Source organism: Neocloeon triangulifer, unplaced genomic scaffold (genome assembly GCF_031216515.1).
Source record: "Neocloeon triangulifer isolate White Clay Creek 2 clone unplaced genomic scaffold, ASM3121651v1 ptg000022l, whole genome shotgun sequence".
In the NCBI taxonomy this organism is placed as follows: Eukaryota; Metazoa; Arthropoda; class Insecta; order Ephemeroptera; family Baetidae; genus Neocloeon; species Neocloeon triangulifer.
In genome coordinates this window covers 3,896,442-3,922,390 of record NW_026775562.1, presented here as the reverse complement: position 1 = coordinate 3,922,390, position 25,949 = coordinate 3,896,442, and the positions used below count along the sequence as shown (strand labels likewise).

General features: G+C 33.8%; 1 protein-coding gene across 3 annotated transcripts in view; it reads right to left on the bottom strand.

The window, feature by feature from the left end:
* Positions 1 to 4,491: 4,491 nt before the first annotated feature.
* LOC132204443 (microphthalmia-associated transcription factor) overlaps positions 4,492 to 25,949 on the bottom strand; it is a 48,956-nt gene continuing 27,498 nt past the window's right edge. For all 3 annotated transcript variants that reach the window (XM_059632945.1, XM_059632944.1, XM_059632946.1), the window contains 6 exons: positions 11,308 to 11,394; positions 9,454 to 9,676; positions 6,765 to 6,840; positions 6,153 to 6,318; positions 5,934 to 6,089; positions 4,492 to 5,115 (listed from right to left, as the gene is read on the bottom strand). In XM_059632945.1, the coding sequence (XP_059488928.1) occupies positions 4,954 to 5,115; positions 5,934 to 6,089; positions 6,153 to 6,318; positions 6,765 to 6,840; positions 9,454 to 9,676; positions 11,308 to 11,394 (870 nt within the window). In that variant the 3' untranslated portion in view covers positions 4,492 to 4,953. The remainder of the gene's footprint in view (positions 5,116 to 5,933; positions 6,090 to 6,152; positions 6,319 to 6,764; positions 6,841 to 9,453; positions 9,677 to 11,307; positions 11,395 to 25,949) is intronic.

Here is a 25,949-nt window from a genome sequence, read left to right as displayed (position 1 = left end):
AATTTAATTAAATTATTTGCTTTTTCTTCACAAAATTCATATTTAACATTAAATTGGAAGAATAAAGTCGAATCCTTAGTTTTAAACTTTTTGAAGAATCCAATATTTTGAATATTTTTTCCTCAGTTTCCTTCCAAATTAAATTAATAATCAAATTGATTTAAAATTAAAACATACATATCGCAATTTTGGTATCCACATCAGAATTTAATTTCTTCCTCAGTGCAATTAATTAAAAAAAAAAAAGAAGCAAATAAGCGATTTGTCATAAGTTTTTTGTAGAAGGTTGAAAAATGGATTTTTGTCTTTACAGCTCTAATTTTGACTATCTCGATTTAGTTTTGCGTTGGCTGGCGAGAATTTGCAAGTTTTCAGCAGCTCTACTTTCTCTTCCTCTCTCGGCAACCTGCTAATTAGTTTGCAAAGCCGGCCGAAAGAAAAACAAGTCGTGGGCGACTTTCCTTTTCTCTCTCACTCTCGGAGAGCGTGGAAAAGCAGCGCAGAGAGATGTGCAAAATAGTTTCTGCAAATTAGGAAAGCTTGTTTGGAGCTTATGAAGGACGGCCAGGAGCATACCAAGTAGGCAGACGGACAAAGGAAAGTTTGGAGAGAGAAGAAGAAGAACGGCCGAGAATTATTTAGCGTTGGCGCCGGCCGAAGAATAAGCAGCGCCGGAGATGAATGCCTCCCTCTTCTTTTATGTATTTTGTTGTTGCTCGTCCATTGTTGTTGCCTTTCTCTCTTGTCTAGTCTCTTATCGCTGGACAATGAGGAGAAAAAACTAACTAGAAATGTAGAAAAAAAAATCAAAATTCAGAAGTAATGTTTTCGAATTTACAGATTTTTCTTATTTCAAGAGGTGGGGAAAAAATTTTTTCCTTCCCTACAATATTTCAAAGGGCAAAGTTTGCGAAGGGCCATCTTTTTTTCTCTTTCGCTTATTTTTTCCGAACAAAGGATCGCGAGGACAAAGGCGAATTCCGCTCCCGAAGGACCCCTGCTTGCAGCGGAGGAAACGGCATCGGCACATCGCGATATATATTGATGCTTCCCCGCTGGAAACAACATTGCACTGTCACATTTATGACACCTGGCAGCAGCACCGTCCAAATCTGATTTACGCCATTGTTCTGCGAGAAATTGTCAAGCACAGAGATAGAGAGAAAGCTTCGTAGTTTCCGATTCTTCGGCCCCAGAGAAAGGGTATGCAACCTGCGTAGCAAAGCAGTTCTGCGGAAAGCCTAATTCCGAGTTGACGTTTAATTTTATTGGTGATTTGAATTTAAATTCGGCTTTTCCTCGATGGGTTTTTGTGAGTTTTTATTGTTTCAGAAAAAAACAATATCCTGCTCTACATGATTCAGCTGCGGGCTGCAGCCATAATTCATGAGCTGCGAAAACATTTTGACAAAAAATTAGTACAAAAATTACTATAAGAAAATTTGTTTTTTAAAAATATTTTGAATGAAGTGTCAAAGTCAAATTTTGTGTTAAAAATTTTTTTGTGAAGAAATGTTGATTTAAATAATTTTTCACGCAAAATTGTCAATTTGAAAGAAAAATAATTTTTGAAAAAAGATTTATTTTTGTACTAATTTTTTGTCAAAATGTTTTCGCAGCTCATGAATTATGGCTGCATTCCGCAGCCGAAACATGTAGAGCAGGATATTGTTTTTTCTGAAACAATAAACAACTCACAAAAACCCATTGAGGAAAAGCCGATTTTAAATTCAAATCACCATGAATCAACCCTCGATCGTGAAATTCTACCACAAAATTTAATTTTATTATCCAAAATGCAAAAGAAGACGAATAATTTCTTATTAGTGAATCACAATTGATTAATTTGCACTCTGGAGGGTTGAAATTCGAAATAAATTTACCAATATTAATAATAAATTAAGGAAATTAAACTTTATAATTTGTTTCAGATTTTAAGGAAACTCTCTTATTATGATTTTTATTCTTGAATTTGAAACTTCAGAAAATTTAATCAATTATTTAAGTTTTTCCTATGGGATGAAAATGAGTTAATAGAAGTCTCAACTTTTCCCGGGACAAAATAATTTTTATTAAATATTAAAATTTTAATCATTCTTGTTTTATTTTGCCTACATTCAATTTTTCATCGATCATTCTCGTTTGTTTTTAGCCAGATTTAGTTTGTTTGGAACGCAGTGCAAGAATCTCGCAGTTTCCCGCGGGCGAATAATTAAAAGCAGCTCAATAAACAGCCGGGTTGATATAGGAAGCATAAATTATTCATATCGAACTAATGAGATGCCATCAAGGCGCGCAGTGGCGGCTGGGATTTATTAAAATTAAAGCCGATTGCCAACGTGTACCTTTAAATAAATCATTACGCCGGCGGCGAACAAATATATATAAACCCAGAAAGTGATTGAAGTCGTAAAAAGCAAGAGCGCGCGCGCCTCCCTGATATAAACTCTTTTGCGGTGCAATTTGAAATTCAGGAGCATTAATAATCTTTTCCCCGGTTTAGTTTTGAAGGTGCCGCGAGCATTATGTATTTAGAATTCGCGACGGCACTCGTCGTATTTGTTTTAATAGCCTCACAAAAAAAATCACATGTATACAAATGGATATAAAATTCTTTTATATAATTCACCGCACAATCATGATCATAAATTAACATTCATTAAAAAAGCTTTTTCTTTTGGTTGACTCGGAAGAATTCTGGCCCCTCAGAGAAAATAAAATTTAATTTACTTTAGAGATTTTGAATATTTATGGACAATTATAAGACTTTTTTGTTTAAAATTTTCAGGCCAAATTTTCATTTTGTTTTTAATATAAGCAAAAAATTACATTTTCACAAAAAGGAATTTAGATTTTGGATAAAAATTCATTGTTTATTTGAATTAAAAGAGCAATCCAAATATTGATAAATTTTAGAGAAAAATTAACTTTAAACTGTCTTTTAATTTAATTTTTATTAAAAATAGAATTTGAAAGCGAAAAAAGGGCTTTTTGTGTGAAAATAAATTTACTTTGATTTCATTTTTGAACCAATTTTGGAATCTGCATATTTTTTTTAGATCTCTCCCTTGCCCCAAAAAGTTTATGATCCAAATCGGCAGATTCGCTCAATTAAACTGCTCAAACTAAAATATCTGTCTCATTTACAGAAAATATTACGCTTCCATCTCTGCCAAATTTCAGTTTCGAAGAATAATTTGCCGCTCGGTAAGTTGCTTGTGCGGTCGAACAAGCAGTCGGTCTTGTTTGACGCGCGAAAAAGGCCCGGGTCGTCCCAAAGTTGGTCCCGCTGAAGGGCGAAAGCAAGGGTGCGAGTTTGTCTCTCTCGCTTGTCAACAAATGCAAATGTGGAGCAACTGCTGCAGGGCCAGCTGTGGTATTACTTTTACGCAACGTGTAACACAGAGCACGTCAGATATTTAACTTTTGGAATAAGGAGGGGAGGCTCGGCCTGAACCACCAACTTTGTACCTACTTCTTGAAGGAAATGCAAAATAACTTGCAAGAGAAGAAGCTGCGGAATTTACTTATACCATATTTTTTTTTTTTTAATTTACAAAAGGAAAACTGAATTGGATTATAAATTTAATCGAATATTTTAATTAGATCAAAAATATTCCAATTTTGATGCTTGGGCATTCATTGTTAATTAAGCTAATTTTATTCTAATAATAATTTTCAATAAAAAAACATTTCTTTAATAAATTAAAATTAAAAAAAACTTGCGCTTTTTTAATTATACCAGAATTTAAATCATTTTATTTATTGGAAATGAAGAATGAAAAGCCTAAATTCTTCATTTCTAAAATAGTCTCCTCGAGTGTCAACTTCTTCAAATAAATTTAAATTATTCACCTTTTTTTTTTTAAATATTTTCAAAACAAATTTTTTTATACTTATAAAATAGCAAAATAAAAATACAAATCTGCTTTGAATTCAACATTTATTCAGAAAATATCTGCACCTCTCCTCTTCCGCTGGCCAAGAGATACATTTTTGTTTGTCGATCTTCTCAACAATTATCAAGAACCACCGCAACAAGATTAGCACCCTTTTTTTGATTGATACATGTACATGTTGTCCGTGATACACAAACTACAATATAACTTTGAATATTTCTAATACATTGGTGTGATGATGATTTTCAAGGAAGGGTCACCAACAATTTAACCCAAGCACGAGTGGTGAAATTTTAAGGCACGAGTGATTTATAAGTTACACGCAAGATTAATTAATTTTGAACCTTCCTTTCTCGGCTCTTACAATAAACGTTCGAAAAACACACTTAAACATTTGCTCTGTGGAATGGTCAATTTATTATTACAGGTGATATAAGGTTTTCTTTGGCTGACTAGAGGAATGGCATCGTTATTTTAGGTGCCAATGAATTTTGCAGCAAAATTTGTTAATTTGAGGAAACCGAGAAGTCTTAATTTCACAATATACTGGGCTAAAAACTGAGTCAAGCAAACATATTCTGGTGCTGAAGAGAACACAAAAATTCATTTAAAATAAAAAAAAAATTGCATTTCCAGTATAGAGGAAAAAAGATTCCGGTTATAGTTTTCTGCCAATTTTTCTCATTTTTTTTTTGCATTACAAGTCAAAAATGCATTTCGTGGAGGTACCACCTTGATGAATACATTATGCAAATTGACCAGACTCCACATTTGTATATTTTCGCACAGGATTGATCTGAAAACGACTTAAATTAGAATGCATAGTTCTGATTGTGTGAACAACGGTTTCCTTAAATGACGATAAACTCTATAGCGCAGAAATGACATATTTTTAGCAACTAACAAAATACTCTGTTGTATGCATAAACTCTGTAATATATGATACAAATCTATTTATATAATAGTATTTAATCTGGAGCCTAAGCTTTATGTTGGCACTTGAAACTGGCTGATTCGCAAACTACACTCGTGTGGTCTCTGACTTAGCCGCGGGCTAAACCATCATGTCAATGTCTTCGATCAGACTGTGCACTGGACTGGACACGTTCGGAGAGGAAAGCATCGGGTCGCCGTTGACTGGATGAAGGTCGTCCTCCATAAGGTCCTCCATCTGAGTTGCGCTCAGGGTGGCCGCCTCGGTCACCACGTCTGGCATCTGCAAAAAACAAAAATCATGAACAAACCCATTCATTTCTCAACAAAAAAAAAACTGGTTTGAATCGGTCGAGTGCAAATTTAATTGGCAAAAAAATACTTATAATTTATATCTGATTATGTTCTTTGAACAAACATAACTTGTTCTGCAGGTGAAGTAAAAAAAATATATTGATTTTTTCTCGAGGCAAATAAAGAATCTCTTATTGATTTGCAAGTTTAAACGAGGTAAGTGGTAAAACAAAATTGGCTCAATAAATTTGATCAAATTGCCTAATTAGCATAAAAAATCATGCAAAAAAACTGAAGTGATGAATTTTTTAGCAACGAGAACAACAAAATTGAAAAAAATCTTTAAAAAAATTACAATTTTATATTTTTCTTAATTAATTATACATAAAATTTTTTACCATTTTTAGAATTAATTACAATGGAAATGAAGAGATTGGGCTTTCCCTTGTGGCGAAAATTGTTTTTATTCAAAAACAAATTTGGTGTTTTTTTTTTTTCAATTTTGCTGATTTTTTTCTTGCATTCTGTGACCGAAACTGGTAGAGCCATTTGTTTTTGAATAAAACAATTTTTACAACGAAGAAAAGCCCGATCTCTTTATTTCCTTGATCATCTCTTCAAGTGTCAATTTCTTCAAACAAATTAATTAACAATCAATTTAATTAATTTTGCTTCTTTTTATGTTAAAATTGTAGCAAAAAAGAAGATTTTTTTCATTTTTATCAGAGTTTTTAAAAGGAATTTTGATTTTTTTTTATGCATTCCACCCTCATTATTATTCTAATCAATTTTCAAAAAATTAATCACTTGGATTTGCTGAGGCACCGCGTTGCTGAGGGTAATGAGACTTCTTCCATCTTCCATTTTGATGTAATTGTTCGACATGGACGGGAGCGGCTCCGGATTTTGCCAGTCGGCTTCGGGCGCCAAAAGTCCGTGTTGCTTGGCCTGCATCTCGAGCTCCTGTCGTCACACAATCAAGTCATTAGTCAGCAATTACGCTAAATAACAAAGAAGGCGTTTTACTCTTATCCGAATGAGGAGCCTTCGGTTTTTCTGCTCGGTCTGCTTGTTTATCTCCTCAATTTGCTTTAACCTTTCGTTCTCCTGCTTGAGGCACTTGATGAAGTCCACGGACGACTTCAGAATGGTTCCCTTATTAGGCCTGGCGTCTCTGATAACCTCAAAGTACCTGCGGGGATAACAAAAAATAAGTAAGGATCTCAAAGCACTAAGTGGTGTGCAACTATTTTTTTTTAAACACATTTAAATTCCGCAAATTTTCCGCGCGGTGACAGATATGGGCGGTAAATTTGGGCCCAATCAAACCGCAAACGGCAACATTTAAAAGTCAATTAGAGGCACAGAAACTGCTTCTTGTTGCGTCTAATTAAATTGGGCCTGGTGTGAATCCAGTAAATAAGCCCATCTTTATGCCGGCCGCCGATCTGGCTGGAGATATAAAACTGCCCGAGTGTCCATTAGCCGGGCACAAAAAAAGGATAACTTTCTGGTCGAGGCCGTGAAAAGTGTTTTTTTGCCCGCACGGAATTATTTTAATCAGGACCACCTTCGCTCTTTTTTTTGTGCTAATGGAACACATCGGAGCAACACGCAAAAAGTTGTCTCTCTACTTACGGGTCATTATTTTTCGGTAGAAGGGTACCGAGCTCCTTAATTCTGTCGTTGATGTTGAATCGTCGCCGTCGCTCGACTGGAATTAAAGGAATGGATTAGCCTGCGAGATCGACAACAAAAATGCAAAATTGAAAGGCACTCTCGAAACGAGATCCTGGACAATTAAAATCAGATCTCTATGTATGTATTTGTGACAAATGATCACCCAGCTCGCACCGTTTGATCCGATTTGGAGTTGATTTATGACTTTTGATTGCTGGGCGTACAACAAAATAAGAGAGAGCAACAATTGATTTTTTTTTATGCTCTCAAGCGGTTCAAGATTTTTTACTCGAAGTGGAGGAGCAGGTTTTGAATCAGGCACATCTTGAAATTTAAAAAAGCGGCTGATTTAATTAATTTTTTGCGGTGGGCAGTAAATTTGGAATGAAGACCACCTAATTGATATGGATAAGTTAAATTAATAGACCGTTTGGTTTTTTAATTAATTTTGGCAGCTCTTCAGCAGTCCCATTTGACCAGTTTGAGAAATTGACAATTTTGATGTTAATGAGGTTGAAAAATTCTGCTGTTTCGGACGTGTGAGCCGAGACCAATAAAAAACGAAACAGACTCAATTAAATTGGAAAAAAGAAGCACTCATTGAAAGCCTCCGTCTGGCAACAAAATTGCAAACTATATTACACAAAGTATAACATCTGAAAGGTATTTATGAAATTGCTAATAATTTAAACAACCGGTTTCGAACTGATTTCTCTGGTGCGCAGAAATATTTCGAGTCCAAATTTCTCCCCCTTTCAGCGACCAACGCCCATAAGGCCCCTGATTATTTTAGAAGAATTTATTATTATTGTTGTTGGTTTTTCTGTTCAAATTTTTTTTTTCATTCATCTGCATAGTCTATGGCATGTCGAGCTCTATTCCGTGCTTATCGGCTGGAAATACTAAACGAAATAAATTAGACAGGCTGGATTTTATCAAACGCCCCCATTACGACGCGAGCAGGCAAGCCTAACACTCGAACAGCTCCGCTATTTACAATGAATTATTGAAAAAAAAAAATAGCATATTACTAAGTCGTGAATTCAAACCTACACAAATTGGCAACTTGATTTTCTATGAAAATTTATAAGAGCATGATTTTGTTACTAATAAAATAAAATTGCTTTCAGCAAAATATAAAAAGGCCCAGCTCTAAAGATATTTTAAAGTTTAGACTCAAAAAAAGTTTGAGAAGATATTAAAAAAAAAATTTAAAATGTTTCTAAATCTCAGAAAAGAAATTTCTATGTATAAAAAAACTCATATTTTGAAACAATAACAAGAAATTCATGAAGATCATGAAACTTGCCTAAATGAATTTTGGATTGAAATAAATAAAATTCTAGAAAAAAATCAAGGAAATTTGTGTGAATTATTAATTTGCTGTGATTTGAAATCAAAATAGGCTTTTCCTCGATGAGTTTTGTGAGTTATGAATTCTTTAACAATAACAAAAAAAATCCTGCTCTACTTGTTTCGGCTGCGTAATCATTTTGGCAAAAATTAGTGTAAAATCAAATTTTTCAAAAATAATTTTCTTTCAAATGAACACTTTTTCTTGAAAAATTATTCAATTCAAAGCTACATTTTGCTCCAAACAATTTTTATTTTAACTGTCAAATTTTTGTGCTAAAAAATGAAGCTTTGAATAATTTTTCACGAAAAAGTGTTGATTTGAAATGAAAATATTTTTAAAAGATTGATTTTTTTGAACTAATTCTTGTCAAAATGATTTCACAGCCAAAATATTGTTTTTTCTTAAACAAAACCCATCAAATAAAAGCCAATTTTAAATTCAAATTGCCATGAATCAACCCTCGATCGTAAATTTCTACCACAACATTATTTTGTTATCTTTGCTTTTATTTTAAAAACTTTTGAATATTTACTTTTTCACACTTTTTCACAGAATTTAAAGACAATTAAATGTTTCTGAATAAATCAATGAATACTATGTGATTGCAAAGCAAATATAGAATATTTAGAAACGACTATTTTGGCAAATGGATTAAAATTTAATAAGAGAAAGTTCGTCTGTAATGGTGCAAATCAAGACGCCATTGCTGTCCGCCAAACGATTACATTTTTTACGCCATTTTGTCCAAAAAGTGTCGCTGAAAAACTGGTCGCCGATTTATATAATTATGTAAATGGCCGGCCTACACTTTGCCGACTTTGCTGACGTTTATGGCGTGTCGCGCAAGTAAAAAACGCGAAAATTTTTGCACACCGGGCATTAGTGGGCAGGCTGGGCAAATAAAGCAATTTGTCAACGGCGCCGCCCGTGAGTTTGCGCGCGAGGAGAGGTGCTGCCAATTAAAAAGCAAATTTATTCACCACACGCGCCGCGCGACACGCATGTCCTCCTCTCTCGCTCGCTCTATAGCCGGACAGGATTATAAATAATATTCGCAAGTCGTAAAACTGACACTCGAGATGGCCACCGAGAGCCCCTCTGGGCGCCAAATAATCAAATCCTAATCCCCCAATCAATTTGACAGGTGTGCGGCCGTAAAAAATCACTTTGCGCCGCCAACGAGTATCAGATAAGCGCCGACAATAAAAAATAAATAAAAACTCTCTCTCAGCACCTCGAATAAAAAAAATTAAAATAAAAAATGGATTACTTTATAAAAAGAAAACTCACTCATGTTGTGGTTGTCTTTCTTCTGCCTGTCACGGATGATCGCGTGCACCTCGTTGTCGCAAATCTGGCCAGACTCGACTTTGATCTGCGGTAAGTCCGGGGGACACGAAGACGACGACGACGTCGTGGCAGTCGCGGCTCCGAAGACCTCGCTGAAGGTCTGGTACTGGCCGTAGAGACCGGTGCCGCCGCCGCTGCCGGCACCCAGGGCCTCCACGAATGCCTGCAAAAAAAATGCCACCTCCGGGTGAGAAAAAATTGCAAAAACTGCGGTTTCGGTTGGGAGAAAAAATGCTCTTTTTCCACCGCAGAAAATGACAGATTTGCAAGGGCGTAATTTATTTTAACATCAAAATTCGATCTTTTTCTTCCGCATCATCAGGTTGAATTAACGAAAGTGTCTCGCAGAAATGAGAATTGCTACCTAAAAAATTTAAGGAAAAAAAATAACGAAGCAAATTTATCCCGTTTTGATGGAAACCACAAATATTTTATACGTCTTTTTTTTGTAAAAAATGTTAAAAATAGCATCGTTCAAATAAAAAATAGATTAATTAACGGATTTGCAATAAGATTTTTATTTCTGTTTTATTTGTAAACATTTATTTATTGATGGTAATAATTTTTAAGTACCACTCCAAATGAGATTGATTTTAGAACTTAAATTCTCCTTGCCTTCTTCTCTAAATGAAGTTGCTCCGATGAACATCTGATTAACCTTTTATTGCAAAAAATAAATTCGTTTGAAAGGTTGAGATGCAGATTCTGATTTCACGAATGAAGAAAATAACTGGCGAACGAGTTTTCCTTTTCAGGAATAATCAATAAAGAAATCGTTTCTTTTCTCCGATGGTAATTGAAACCAGAAGGCCTGATTTACAAAGATTAAAACTAGACTGGGTGAGAAAAATTCTGTTTGGTTTTTTATTTAAATCTTTTCATTTGTGATTGGTCTTTTTTGATATTTTTTCTGGACCTTTCATTTTTTTCCGCAGAATTTTTATTTTATTTCCACTTTAACTGTTCGACCAGTAATAAGAAATTTTTTTAACAAAAACTGTATAAAATTCAACTTCAAAATTCATAAATTTAACAACAAAAATAAATTTAAACATTCTTCATTATGTAAGTGAAGAGATCTGATTTTTTCTAGTTACAAAATTGGTTTTTATTCAAAAACTAGACGGTTGTTTTGTTTTTGAATAAATTTTTGCGAAGAAAATTCCATGATCTTCTCCTTAAGTGACGATTTCTTCAAACAAATCCTTCATTATGTTTATTTATTTATTCTCCATTTAAAAACAATGAAATACACAACTTCTTACATCAACTCAATCACAAAAATTAAACAATGTTTCACTTTTATAGAATTTAAAAAATGCTTTGTCAAAAAGGATTAAAAATTGACAAACTTGAATTTCTAACCAGTCAAATCAAAGCCCACTTTTTTCATCTTGGAAATTAATATTCGATTTCGAACTCACTGCCGCTGCTCTTAAATGAATACAAGCTTTAAAAATGCAAACCTAATCACTTTTTACTCGGATTGAAATTTAATTCCAAAGCTTCAACCCACAACGATTATAAAAAATCTGCATCTCTGCCTCTCATCAGTGCAAGTTTCTCATTTTCAAGGCCAGACAGGCGCGTTTTGAAACCGGTGGGATTTGTTTCTTGTACACATAAATAAAATATATATATAAAAGAAAAGCAAAAGGAGTCTGGACAGGTGTGCACTTTCCCGCACCTCAAGAATTTTAATTGATCGCGCCGCCAAATGGTCAGAAATGATTCGATTATGAGAATAAACAGGCTGCGATCATAATTGAGTGAGACGCGCGGCGGGTCACCTACCTGTGGGTCGATTTCATTTTTGAGTTGATTGTCCGAAGGCAAGGAAGCTTCACCGAGTGACAACCAGTCGTCCATTAACTCTTCACCCTGCAACAAAAACAAAACAAGAAGTTGACACTTGGGTATAATAATAATAATTGTATGTATAATCTGAGAGTGGCCGCTACGTTTATTTGCATTAGAAAAGGAAAAGAGGTGTTTTCTTCGACGCACTTTCAAAACAGATTTATGTTCTCCTCCAGTGGCAAGGATGACGACTTTAAGAGGCACTTTATCTCTCATAATAAAAATTTTAATCGTTTCGCAGGTGCGGAGAGAATTGACATCTCGCCGTTCGAAACGTGCGCAATTCATTTTTCCTCGCTCGATTAATTTGCAAAGCAGACACATCTTGAGCTTATTTTTCTCCATTTCAGCGTTTCAACTGGAGTTTGGGTCGCCGTTATTGATCAGAAATCCATAAATGAGAAATTGAAAGGTCAGAAATTCTTTCAGATAAAATATTAAGTAAGTTAATGTGGAAAAATTAACAAAAATTATACATCGGATTTTGTTGAGAAAATATCAAATCTCGATTTGGAAACATAATTAGTTTGTTCAAAAAGCTAATCCAAACCATTACCATCAGGTAAAAGTGCAAAATGCATCCAACTTTATTATTATTTTTAACTTGGACGTTGAAATGTTGAAACTAAGTTAAAATTATTTAAAAAAATATATATATACACATATCTTAAAACATTTAAAGAACCACTCCGGTCATTTGAATTGCCCTTTATTCTGAAAGATTGCTGAATTTCGAGTATGTCTTGTGAAAACACTATGTGAAAATTCTAAACCATTGCGTCGCAATCAAAAGAAAACCTAGAAAAACATGTGAGAATTGAGTAGCCAATCAGATCCATCAGTTTTGTTCAAAAACTACAGAATTTGGTCACATTGGCGCTGCGATCGCTGATTTTGCCAAGTTTTCTGCAGCGCCGTGAGGCATTAGTGGCAAAATCAGCGATCACAGCGCCAATGTGACCAAATTCGGTAGTTTTTGAACAAACTGATGGATCTGATTGGCTGCTCAATTCTCACACGTTTTTCGCGCGAATCACTCTTATTTAGGTTTTCTTTTGGTTGAGACGCAACGGTTTGGAATTTCCACATGTTTTCACAAGATATTATACTCGAAATTTAGCAATCTTTCAGAATAAAGAGCAATACGAATGACCGGAGTGGATCTTTAATAAATACCAGAAATGAGCATAAAAATTAAAAAAAAAAACATTAATTTAACATTTCATAAAAAGCACAATTTATTTTAGTTACTTCCGAATTTCTTTGCTTAACTTTATTGCAAAGGTGTGTATTTCTGATTATTTTACAGTCAAAGGAATTCTGACGTCTTTTTTTCCGCACCAATAAGGGGATCCCGCGTTTCAAGAGCAATAAAACTATACTACATAGTACGGTTTCGCCACACACGCGGCTCTCTCGCGATGTGTCACTTGTTTCAATAATAAGTGCGTTTGCATAACCCGGCCGATGAGCCGACGATTGCGAGCGACGACGCCAACATTAGCTGCATCTGCTGCTTCAGTTCGCGGCTAATTGTATCAAAGTGTGTGTGTTCTTTAAATTTTTAATGAGACTGGGGTATAATCACTGGCATGTGTACACGCGAGACACATGCAGTAGTTGTGTCTGCAGCGTGTTGATTGCACGAACCAGAGAAAGATGTTGCGAAAACTTCCAATGATGAGGCAAATTTTTATTGGAAAAAAAATCAATTTTTTTCAGTTTTTTCTTCATTTTGCAAAACGAAATGGTTCAGTATAAATGTGAGATCATAAACAATTAGTTTAACATTTTCAAATCTTGATGCAAAACATCTTTAATTCTAATTTCTGAAATATTTTCATATTTTTTTTAGCTAATTTCATAAATATTTTGATACAGTTTAATTCTTTAGATTTAAAACCAATTCTCTTGAGCATAACTTTAAGTATCTTCAAATTTTTAAAAATGAAATTGAAACATACACTTGATTTTAATTCTGTTTAATTTTAAAAACTTGACTTGTTAATAAAAAAAAATGAGCCTAAAATGTCACTTTTTTAAAGCAGAAATTAAATTCAATGAAATTTAAATCTAATTTTGGATTTATTTCAAGTTTTAATACAAGTTTTCAAACATTATTTCTTAATTTCATCAATGATTTTACTTTTATAAAGGAGATTTTTAATAAAATATCCACATTCCATACAAGACAATTTTAATTGACACTTTTCAAGTTAATGAAAGGTTATCTCAATCAGGTGGCGTAATAATTTAAATGAAATTTTATCATAAAAAACCTTTAATTTCAGCTGACAATCTTTTTTTCTCTCCGTGCTTCTTATTTTTGAGTGAGTGGGAAAATTTTTTAAATGAATGTCAAACTGAAAATGTGGTAATCCTTGAAATCCGTGAATGGGAGAGGTGCAACGATAAAAATCATTTTCCACTTTCACGTGAAAACAGGTTTGGAAAACGCCGCGCAAGATTAAACATTTCACGTCACCCTTGGGTATCTGCCCTGCGATCAGGCGCACGCAGCAAGTTGTTCATTATTATTGTCCGCATGCACATGCAGTTGAGCGAAATGCGTGCTCAGACCGTACATCACACATGCGACAGAGATTAATTAAATGTTATATTATATCGATGTATATAAGGGCTGATTCATCTCTGGGCGCAGAGTGTGTGTGTCAGCAAATTGCAGGGAATATAACGAAAAGAGAGCACCGTCTCAATTGGATAATGGAGGCGGCAATTGGCCGCGGTCTCCATTGGTGCAGGTCAAAAACAATCGAGCCGGGGGGTCAAGTGATACGTATCAGCTTACGCACACAAATTGGTTAAATTGTTGGTCACGGCTAATTAACTTGAAAACTGAAAACCACTTGAAATGATTAAAAATAAAAATTAAAAGCTAAAAAAAAATTTAACCCAAACCAAAAAATATTTCTCTTTCAAGTTCAATTTCAAGCAAATTTGCTCATTTTTACTCCTGATTTCAATTTTATTTTTCATGATGAGTAGAATAATTTATTACCAATCTTAGTTAGCGGTGGAGGATATTTTTTCTTTCTCAAATAAAATAAAAATTAAATAAATGTGAATATTGAGGGGGCTAGTTTTCATATTTTTAATAATTAGTTTTTTTTAATGGTCGATTAATTAGGAAAATTATTTTATATCCTTTAGAATTATATTTATTTTTATATTATATAATCTCGCAATTTATAATTTTAAATCTCTCAAATTAGCATGCCAAATTATATAATATAAAAATAAATATAATTCTAAAGGATATAAAATAATTTTCCTAATTAAAAAAAACTAATTATTAAAAATATGAAAACTAGCCCCCTCAATATTCACATAAACCCAATTATAATTATTTTATTATTAATAATATTAATTTATTCTTCTCAGTTGATACAAATCTCTCTTATCAAGGAAAATTATAAAATTTGTCGAATTTCAATTAAAAAATCGTAATCGATGTTGAGTTGATGAAAATTTTTCAAACTCTATATAGTCGATCAGACTTAAAGAAAAATTTTGTTTCAGAAAATCTCAGCAAAATCCTATATAAAATTAGCTCCGTAATTTTTAGTGCAGGAATAAATTGAACTGATTTTTAGCTTTTCAAATTAGATTTTCTAGCTTTCGATTTCTAAACATTGGTTAAATTAAATTGAATTAAATATTAATAACTATTTCCATTTTCTCTCAATCATAATTAAAATTTTCATTACAATAATAACGTGGGCCATAAATTAATCATAATTTTGATGAGATGAATTATGATATTTGATTAGTATTTAAGCTATTGATAAAAAATGAAGTTTAATCACAATCAAATATTATTTGCTGCTTTAATGAATGAATCAAATTATAATCTTGTGATTAACTTAAATATTTTGGCACTTCACGCCGCTGATTCTGAACCGGCTTGAACTTGATCAGCACGTAAAAATTATTAATTAAACAAAATTAAATTGTCAAGTACTCGGCCGAAAATCCAAGCACTGATTGTTTTTTAAGGTCAATGCCTGCAAGTGTGCTGATAATTGTAAACCGTCCGTGCAGCCTTGTGTTATCGTCCTCCTCGCCCTAGCTGATATCAAATTTACATATTCATGCAGAGAGTGTGCTGGGATGACTTGCGTACGACTCTGTTGGTGGTATTCGAACTGACACAGAGAGAGAGAGAAAAAAAATAGATTATCTGTTGGTTATCCGAGGATCACCTTAATCACGCAGATTTGCTTCTTGTGAAGGCAAAAACATGCTATAAAGTCTCAGGCCAGTTTGCAATGAATTATTCGATTCGAGAAACCGCGGTTTTGATGAAAGAGTATCAGATTTTAGTAAAATTGAAATTTGTATTTTAATATAATAAAAATCTGCCGACATTGATGAAATTTTACATCAAATCAACGCAAAATTTATTTAATAGAATAAATTTATTTGACAATTTGATCATTTATTCACTGTGAGACGCCTTTTAACAACATAATATGCAGATTCGGATCTAAATTATTCCAGTCAAATAATTATTTTTTGGTATTCACAGCGTTGCGTGCGACACCTGCCACGCGAGAAAGCCACTTTTGAATGAAACACACACGGCGGCCCTTTTGTGTACAACTTTTCGTCGGGCGTGCGACAGCAAAAAGTGGTTTTCACCGAATTTACGCAACGAGAGTGCAACAAGAAAACCGCATTAAGGCGCAACGCACGTAAAACTCCTTAAATCTAAATTTGGAGAGACGATTCGCGAAAGGTGTCGAGCTCACGTATATAAGAATTGAAGTAGCAGAAAAAAAATAGATGTTATTTATACGAGTTCTTCTCATTTCTTATAAAAGGAGCTCCTCGGCTTGCGAGTGTGTTAAAATTCCTGCAACTCGATCTCGCCGTGTTTATCTTTGCGCTCTCGCCGAACGTGAAGAAATATAGAGGATTTATTCGCGACGAGTTGTCTCGATGGAGCTCAGGCTTTCGGTTTCAAATAATCTGACAACACGCAGATACAAAGTTTATATACACTGCAGGCAATATACAATTTTTGTTGGGCGTATCACTGACACTTATGTATCAATTTCATACTCTTCTATAAAAGCTGGCATGAAATTAAATAAGTTAATAAATACAGAAATGGTCTTTAATAGATATTAATTAAATTTTAATTAATTTTCATTTAATTTTTATGCGGTCCTCTCGATCTCGGAAGCCAAATTTTTACTCAAGATTTATTAAATTTTATATTGGGATGAATAAACAACAACAATAATAATTTTAAACTATTTAACTTTTTAAATAAATTGTTTTTAAGTATTGAATGTAAAAAATTTATTTGTAACAATAAAGACAAATAAACAACAATTATAATAAGGACTTTTGATTGCATAGAACAATAGGAGCCATTTTTTGTAATTATTGGAAAATTTTATCACCATTTTTGCAAAGATATGATGAGTGTAGAAATTGAATTTAAAAATTTAAGAATTGTAAAGAGTAATTAAAAAACTTAATAAAATTAAATTTAAAAACTACTGTCAAATTTCTTTCTTTCAGAAAAATTAAATTAAATTATATTTCAACAAATCACCGTCAAATTTCTTTCTTTCTAAATAATTTAAAAAAAAACTCAAATTCCTTTCTAAAAAAAAAATTAAAAATAAGTGAAAGTACCCTACCTTGCAGGGCATGCTAAGCAGGGTGGGCGACATCAGAGGACACGCATGTCCCTCCTGCCGAGAACAAACGCGGCCCAAGCGTCCGTGTCCGACCGCGTGCGTGGCTGAAAGTGCACTGGCGACGCGGACCCTGCTCGACCCCCACCACACCCCTCGCGATAAACATGCAGTGTCTGCTGCTGGCTCTCATTGTCCCCTCGGTCGGCTTCTGTACTATGCAGTAAACCACGCTGCATTATATCACACAAGCGAGTGAGACAAAAAGAGCGAGTGGGTGAAAAACGCCCCCGTCTGTACTTTGTTTGCTTCGGACCGAGTGAAACTGGAGATGCGCCGGAAAGGGTGGAAATATATGCCAAAGCCTAGCAAGTGTGGATTTCCAAAGAGAGATAGAGGCGGATGATCGAAGGAGAAATAGGAAATTAATTTGAAAACAGACCCGATACGTCTTCACTTGGCGAAAATAGAAAAGAGAGTCTTTTGGCCGAAATAGGAAAAGAAATATCAAATCGCCAGGTGGAACTTTTATGGTTTAGGGAAAATTAGATTATGTTCTAGAGTTTTTTAAATTTACTAGAAAGGTCGGAGTTAATAGTTTTGGTAGAGCAATTTGGTCTTCTTGAACCATGAAAATATTTGCAAAACAAAATTCTTTGATAATTTGATTTTTGTCCTAAATTTAAAATAAAAAAATAATAATAAATTTAGGAGAAGACAAGGAACAATTTTAATTTATTCAATTTTTCCTCTATAAAAAACCACCAACAGAGACAAAAATGGAAATTAAAATCTATGAAAAAGAAAAACAATAATGAAAAGTTAATTTGAAAACATAAAAAATATTAAAATAGTCTATAAATCTTGAAGAAAAGAATTGTTTTCACGAAAAAGTTCCTTTTTTTAATTATTTTTAATCAGGATAAAAACGGATAAATAATATAATGAATATTGGATTAAATTGAAAAATTGCAAACAGAATTTTTACATTTCGGCCTTTTTCAGTTTGGTAATCTTTAAGTGAGGACAATTTACTGAACTTGCCTGTTGCAACCGAAATATTGTTGGCAAGGTCAAGTCACGAGGAATCGATTTATGACAGTAACTCGCAATAATATCAAATATATTTTTTTATTACTCAAACGTTCCCTACCACTTTTCCAAGTCTTAATAAAACGAGCAAATTTTTGCTAAAATTGGAGATTTTATGCACATTTTGTTACATTTTATTGTGGCTAACAATTTCCTCAACAATGTACCAAGTGTTGCAATTAAATTATTTTAAATCATATACGGGTGCGAAGCCAAAGGGCACAACAGCATTTTACAAATTAAATTACTTAACTTTGTCTGAAAAACTTTTAATTGGCCGTCATAAAAATTTAAGCGCTGACGCACTCAAGAAATTCGGCATTCCTCTTTTTCCTAATTTCCATAATTAAAATCATGGTGTTACCTACGGGGTCACTAAAAAAATTATACTCTCATAAGTCTTATACTAAATAAACAGTAAAAAACCGGCAAAAAATAAAATGTGCCACTTTTAGGGGCCTAAATCGGCTATTAATTAATTCGCGGGTCTTTTTGATGCAAAAGGCAGAATAAACGGCGGTTATTTATTTTTAAGATCTTATTAAGGAAAATGCAGATTAAAATTGTCAAACAAGTCGTTACCTTAGGGTCCGCGCTGGTGTACATTGAAACGAGAAGCACAAAAACTGGATTTCCATAATTATCGTAAAATTTTAGTGTGGCAGTAAAGTTTTTAGTGCTCGTAAAAGTCCGCGACCAAGTAGACAATTTTCAGCACTTTTAGCATATTTACGTGCAATAGAAAATTCGGTTTTCCACCTTTAATCGGTAGCTTTATTCGCCATTCGCGATCAGATGGCCGATAAAAATCAGCACTTTTTGGCTCCTTTTCTACCGTGGGAGACCAAATATCGACGGTCAATTTGCACACGATTCTCTTCAAATGCACGCATCTTTTTTCGCTCTGCCTCGCGGGACGACAACGTGACACGACTTTTAACACTTAACTAAGTGTATAGTCGACAACAGCAAGTGGAATATTTACAAAAATTATTGCCACCAATTTCGGAGGCATCTTATTTATCAACTCCGCGCACGACTTTTGCCGACGAAATTATTGACCAAAAGAAAAATCGTTTAACGCTTTGCCACGCACAAGTAAAAAAAACCGGTCCAGAGGTTTTGGATATAAAAAAATTAATGCAAATTGATTGCGAGTCTAGAAATTGTTATCCCTTACACGAATCAAATCATCAGACTAATATCTGTCACTATTTCATTTGTAAATGCAAATCATTACAACTAATAGAAATACAACTTATATGATTAAATTCAATGATTGATGATTGTTTTAACCAAAAAGTATTGTTCATCATAACATCTCACGAAGAAACGTAGAAATTAATTGGATTACACGATTCAGAGATATTAATGGACTATTAAATTTGAATAAGAAGATATTCAATGCAATGAAATACAAGAAAATTTGAGAAACCTTAATTAATTTCTTTAATTTTTTAATTATGTATTTATTCTCCATTCAATACAGTCAGTTTTCTATTATCAGTTGTTAAAGCGGGGAAGTTAAATTCTAATTTAAATTAATCATTTAACTTTTTCAGCCTATTTTATGACAAAAAATACAATGTAATGTAACAATTTGGACAAATAAACAATAATATTGAAAATATGTCTTACACGGGCATGATTAAAGGCATCTGAATAGATCCATAAAGTTCCCATCCTCAACTCCATTTTCAATCTCTAAAGCTTTCTTTGGTATTTTATTTATTTATTTATTCTCCATCAATTACAAAACACACAATCAAAAAAATTTACAAAAAAATATTGTTCTGAAAATACAATCACAATATTTGTTGTTTACCACCCACGTTTTAAACAAATTTTGTGAATCTTTTATTTTAATTCCCTTAAATGAATATAAAATTTCTAACACAAAAACTTTTCTTAACAAAAAGACCTACATTTTATCCTGTGCAATTCTACCACAAAACAAAATTAAACCTTAAGTTTTTAATATTTTACTTTGAAAATATTAACAATAAGGAAGCTTCTTGAGTTCTTATGGATACTTCTATTTCCTATCTTGCAAAATTATAAATTATTATATGATTTGCAATTCATATTAATTATTTTGACATTAATACATCTTTGGTTAGAAACTTCAAATGAAAGATTTTACAATTCTAATTCAATTCAATTAATTAATTCTCTCGCAACAAGTCAAACAAGAAATGGAAAAATCACATTGGGAGAAAATTGGCAGCCAGTTCTAAACAACTTATTAAAACTAATCCCTGAACTGGAGAAAAAAAGACTTTTATTTATCATGTAAACTCTCTTGAAATGCAGAAATAAACCCATATTTATGAGCAAAATAAAAGAGATCTGGTCAATCTATAATCATGCAAAAATTAATAAATCATAATATTTGAAACCAATCAGCTCGGATTTTGCTTCCATATTTTACTTAATATAGACAATTTTAGATGCCGAAAGATAATTTTTTCTTCTGAAAATTTGCAATTGTTTCAAGATGAAAGTCTAATTTTTTGTTGCACTTCTTTCAGACTGAAATTCGCGAGAAATCTATGCCCTGTGGTGTCGAATGGCAGAGGTCATCAAGTCCGCGCGTCGTGTGAGATTACCGAAAAAACTAAATACAGAGGCGATGAACTTGTGTCCACTACTTTGAAGTGGGGTTGACCCAAATCGAGCGTGAATTTATTATATTTCACCTCTCTATAAACTCTAGCGATCGAAGCATGGGAATGGAAACAAAAAAAAAGAAGCAGACTGGGAATTTTTTGCACCTCTAGCATTGGAAGGAAGAAAGAAGTTTCTCTTGAAAGCGAGCCGGCTCCACTGCGGTTTTTCGCTCTCCGTCGATCGCGGGGCGTTTATGCAAATATGTGTGCAAGTGACGCGATGCGAGCCAGACGTCGGCGACCGCAAAAGCTGCAGCAAATGCACTTGACAGCCATTGCAGCGAAAATAATGAATGTGCGGGTAATTACGTCGAGGTGAATTAATCATTCGCAAAGTTAAAAATTTATATTATCGAAGCTCTCTCGGTGTCCGGTTTCAGGGGTCGCGCACCGATAGCGTTCCCATGCAACCGGGAGATGAGAAATTTTTAATTTCAGCGGCCTTGGTCACAATCGAAATGAATGGGACGACAGAGAACGGCGGCCAGACGGATAATATTTACCTTTGTTTTTAAGCCAGCAGCTTTACAATCACATCGAGGGCGTCCGTGACGACGGAAATCGCGCGGTTTTCGCTCGGCGAATACTAAGCGGAGAAAAATTAAAGCAGACTACCGTTCGTGGAAAGCCAATCGAGTGGAAGATAATTGACAGCTACCAATCTTGGATACCTGACACTAAAAGCGAGCTTGTTAATGAAAAAATTAAGGAGCAACCGGGCAATTAAGAGGTAAAAAAAAGTATTCTCAAACATATCTTTTAGGTTAAAAGAGCGATTTCATCAATATTTTTTTTCAAAGTGATTTCATTTCTATTAAATCTTGAAGCAGAAATTTATAAGAAAAATCGGATGTTTTAGAATTAATTTATCGTTTTTCTTCCTTGATTGCTTCATATTAAAAGCTTTTAATGAAAAGTAATTATTCTAATAAAGAAAATATATAAATTAAACTGGAAGATGAAAGAATTCTTGATTAAAAAAAAACGCCATTATATAACAGGCTTTGCTAAAATCTTTTTTTTTTATACACAAACGCAAAATGTTAAATTTTTTGAAAGCTCTCTATGTAAATTTTGGAAAAATTAATATTTTCTTCCCTGTTAATTGAAGCAAAGAATTTTTTAAATGCTTTTTTTGAGATTAATTACTTTCTATTTTTGCAAATTACATTAAATACATTAAATTTTCAGGCGAAAATAAAATTCAAAATAAATCTCAAATAATTATAAGATAAAATTCTCGCTGGTGTAATTTTTAGATATTTTTTTGTTGAAATTTAAACAATTACAATTTGAATCTTTCGCAATAAAATTTACATTTTCATCAGAAATAAATTTCAATAGATTTCAACAAAACATATACAATAATATTTACATTTAAAATTACTTCTAATTTAATAAATTTTTATTTGCTTTTTGTTAAAATTCAGCCAACAACAGCAATTATTTAAATATATTTTGTTTCTCTTCATTGATTGTTCATTAATTGTAAGAGATAAAATTGATAATTGATTATGTAACTCCTTTGCTATTTCATCAAATAGAATAGCCATTTTGTTTTTTTGTCACCGGATTAGCAAAAAAATTCCGCGCACTTTCTATCAACTTTACTCCATTAGCATTTTTCGCGGTTCTCTCGCATAAATGACAAGTAAAAAAAGTAAAAATCGTTCCAATTAATCGGCAAGAACCGGCTCACTGCAAGATTAACGACTCAATTGCTAAATTCGCGACATGATTGCCGAGTAAATTAGGCTTTTTTTGAGTAACGAAGACAGCACGTGACACGTATAATCGCATCCTGATTTATTTTCCCAGGCCGCTGCCGTTAAAAAGCGAGCGAAATTTGGTTCGAATATTTCAAAAGTACCGAGTAGCGTCGACGTTTCCTTTTCTTATCTCCTGCGTTCGCATATTCACGCTGCGACACTCTGTTAGTGTCTCTTGCACTGTTGATAAAAAATAAAAATAAACCAAACGAGTGTCTGAAATATTTAAATAACGCAAAAATCAACACGAAAAAACTTTTACCATTCCACGGGAGAAATTGTCGGGCGAGTAAAAAAAATTGATTTATATAAATTATTGCGCTGATTAGGATGACATTTACAATTTATATAAACTCAAATGACTTGAATGATTTTTTTCCACTGGTTTTAAAGCATAAAAATTTATTTCTCACGTTAAGGGTAATGTGGAGGCTATTTGATTTTTTAGAATCCGCATGTGAGGCACCAAATATTACATAACAGACTTTTATATTTTTAAATTCATAGCCTGGGAAGTCAGGTGACGATTTTCTCCGTCTGTAAGTTGTGCACAAGAAGAAACTTGCGGACCAAAACCTCCGAGTTTATTTTGATTAAAATATTTAATTTTTTTTACTTATTCAAGTTAATTTTCCAAATTAACTTTAAGCTTAATTTAATTTTGAGCTGATGATTTGATAGTAATTTATTCTCATCTTTTCTCTCAATTTCAAACTAGTTTAATTTTGAATTTTGCATTATTTGTGATAGATCAATAAATACAATTTGCAAGAATTGAAATTTTTTATGTTTCTTTAATGATGATTTTAATTATCAAACAAACTGAATTCAGTAACTGGCAACTTAACTGTTTCTTCCATATAAAAATTAATTCAATTTCTGAATTAAATTCAAAATACACGAAATTTTGATGTAATTGATTAAATAAATAAATACAGCAGAAAAATCTTAAGCAATGAATTAATTTTAAGAATCTTTGCAGTCTTGATTCCAGTTTGCTCATCTGGTTAAGAAGCAACTAAGATGTTGGGAGTTGCTTCTTGTCGGCAACATTTACACATTTTTCCCAGTCGCAATATAAAAGGAATCTAATACTCATCACAAGTACCCGTGTTAAAAACGAACGTCGCAATAAAAAATTAAGTATGTTACTTCAAATTAATACACTCTTAAAGAGGCCGTCGATGTTAAACAAACAGACTCGCAAAATCCATTAGTCTGTGTTGGGAATTAAAACGAGGTGCGTCGTAAATTCTTGCGGTTTTTAATGATCCGCAGCAATCAAACACATCTCTCTGCGAAAGGAGTTTGTTTTTGCGCGTACGGAGTAAAAAAAAACGTAATCATATTTCACCAAGAAGAAGTGAGATTTTCACACACGCATGGCCACAACGTGAGCTTCAACGTGCAGCAGACGACGCAAATATCAAATTAATTTATCGAGCGCGGTCGTCGCTTTCCCTCTCTACGCGCGGCCAATAAGCCAATAAGGCGGTTTGAAATTTCACTCCGAGCTGACCGACGGCGGCGGCACGTTCACTTATTTAATAATCATTCACCCTGGCGAGTGAAAAAAAAATACATGAAAAAAGTCCCGCATACATTCGAGATGAAATTAAAGCGGCCGCAAACAAATGATCGGCGATTAGATCAGACATCAGTCCAAGTGTCACTTTAATGGCGAGTGCAAGGCCAACATTTCACCCCCAACTTCCGGCCTACTTAAATAAAACTTTAAGCAGCTTCCAAGCCACCGTTTTAATTGCTTCTCGTCGGATTGATTCTTTAATGCCTTGGAACAACAATCTCTTATTAAAGAGCGACACTGCGTTTGAAGGGCAGAATTTATTTGAATATTTAAGTAGAAACAAATCATACAAAGTTATCGGCGCGTTATCTAAATTGAATTCTTTCCTCACCACAATAGAATTGTTATTTTGGTCTAGCCAATTCCATCTAGCATTGAAAGTCTGGAGCCAATTTAGCGGCCATTTTATTTGGAGGCAGGAAGAGAAAGCACTGAAAATTCGTACTAGAGAGGGGTACCGAGCAATAGTATTTCCGTAACTTTGGCCCGGTGGAAAGGGAGCGAGTTTTGCGTCTGAGGAAGCAAAAAGTGGATCGCGCGCGACGGGAGAAGCCGCAAAAAACCACAACACATCGTAATCCCCGAAAAAAAAACACCTACGGAATTAATCTGATTAAAAATACCACCCACTGACATCCGATCTCGGCAGATTATAAGCCGAAGGCCTCCCAATGAGGTTTTCATTAACCTTGGACATCAACTCCGCATTAAAATAAGGAATAATTTCTGTTTATCAAAAAGAAATAGAAACTCAGTCAGACTTGGTTCAAATTTTGTTGAGTGCGGTCTGTAGAAAAAATATTTCTGTTCTTCTCCTCCCCTTATTTTATCCATCCAAGGCCCGCAGCTGGGGACACGCCGCGGAGTGACATTATTAAGAGCGATTGTTGGTGCTTGTAATTAGGGGGATGATTATTGAGTCGTAAAAGGTGATGGACCAGCATGAGGGATGCGCCTTTCTGCTCGATCGCTCCGATTCAAATATAATAAAATCGAGAGGCTAATTGTTACGAATAAAGCTTTTGATAGAAACACAATTGTCGCTCCTAATGGGATTTATACTTTTTGTGCGAGTGTGTTACTGACCACCATAACATATTTTATTTGTGATTTGCTTTTTGTTCCGATTCCCACGCACGCCACTATTCTTCAGATCCGCTCTCCTAACTATCATTTTATGAGGGTGGCATTATTTTTTGTCTATTCGGAAATGGAATCATCAATTTTGGATTCATGTTAATTAAAGACCCACTCCGGTCAATTTTATTGCTATTTATTTAGGGAGAACTCTTATAAATTTTGAATATATCTCGTGAAAACACTATTTAAAATTGCAAACCATTGCGTCGCAATCAAAAGAAAACCTAATGCGAGTGATTCGTGCAAAAAACGTATGAGAATTGATTTGAAGGGGGATGATTTCATTTCCGTCAGTTTGGTCAAAAAACTGCAGGTTCTTGTCATTTGAGGCGCTGCGAACACTGATTTTGTTAAGTTTTCTGCACAGCGCCGTGGGGCATGAGTGGCAAAATCAGCGATCGCAGCGCCACAAGAGACTAAAACCTGCAGTTTTTTTTACCAAACTAACGGAAATACCGCTGCAACTCAATTCTCATTTTATTTGCGCGAATCACTCGTATTAGATTTTCTTTTGATTGCAACGCAACGGTTTGGAATTTTAAAATATTTTTTTCACGAGATATGCTCAAAATTTAGCAAACTTTCATAATAAAGAGCAATACAAATGACCGGAGTGGGTCTTTAATTGAAGTGATTGCAAAATTTC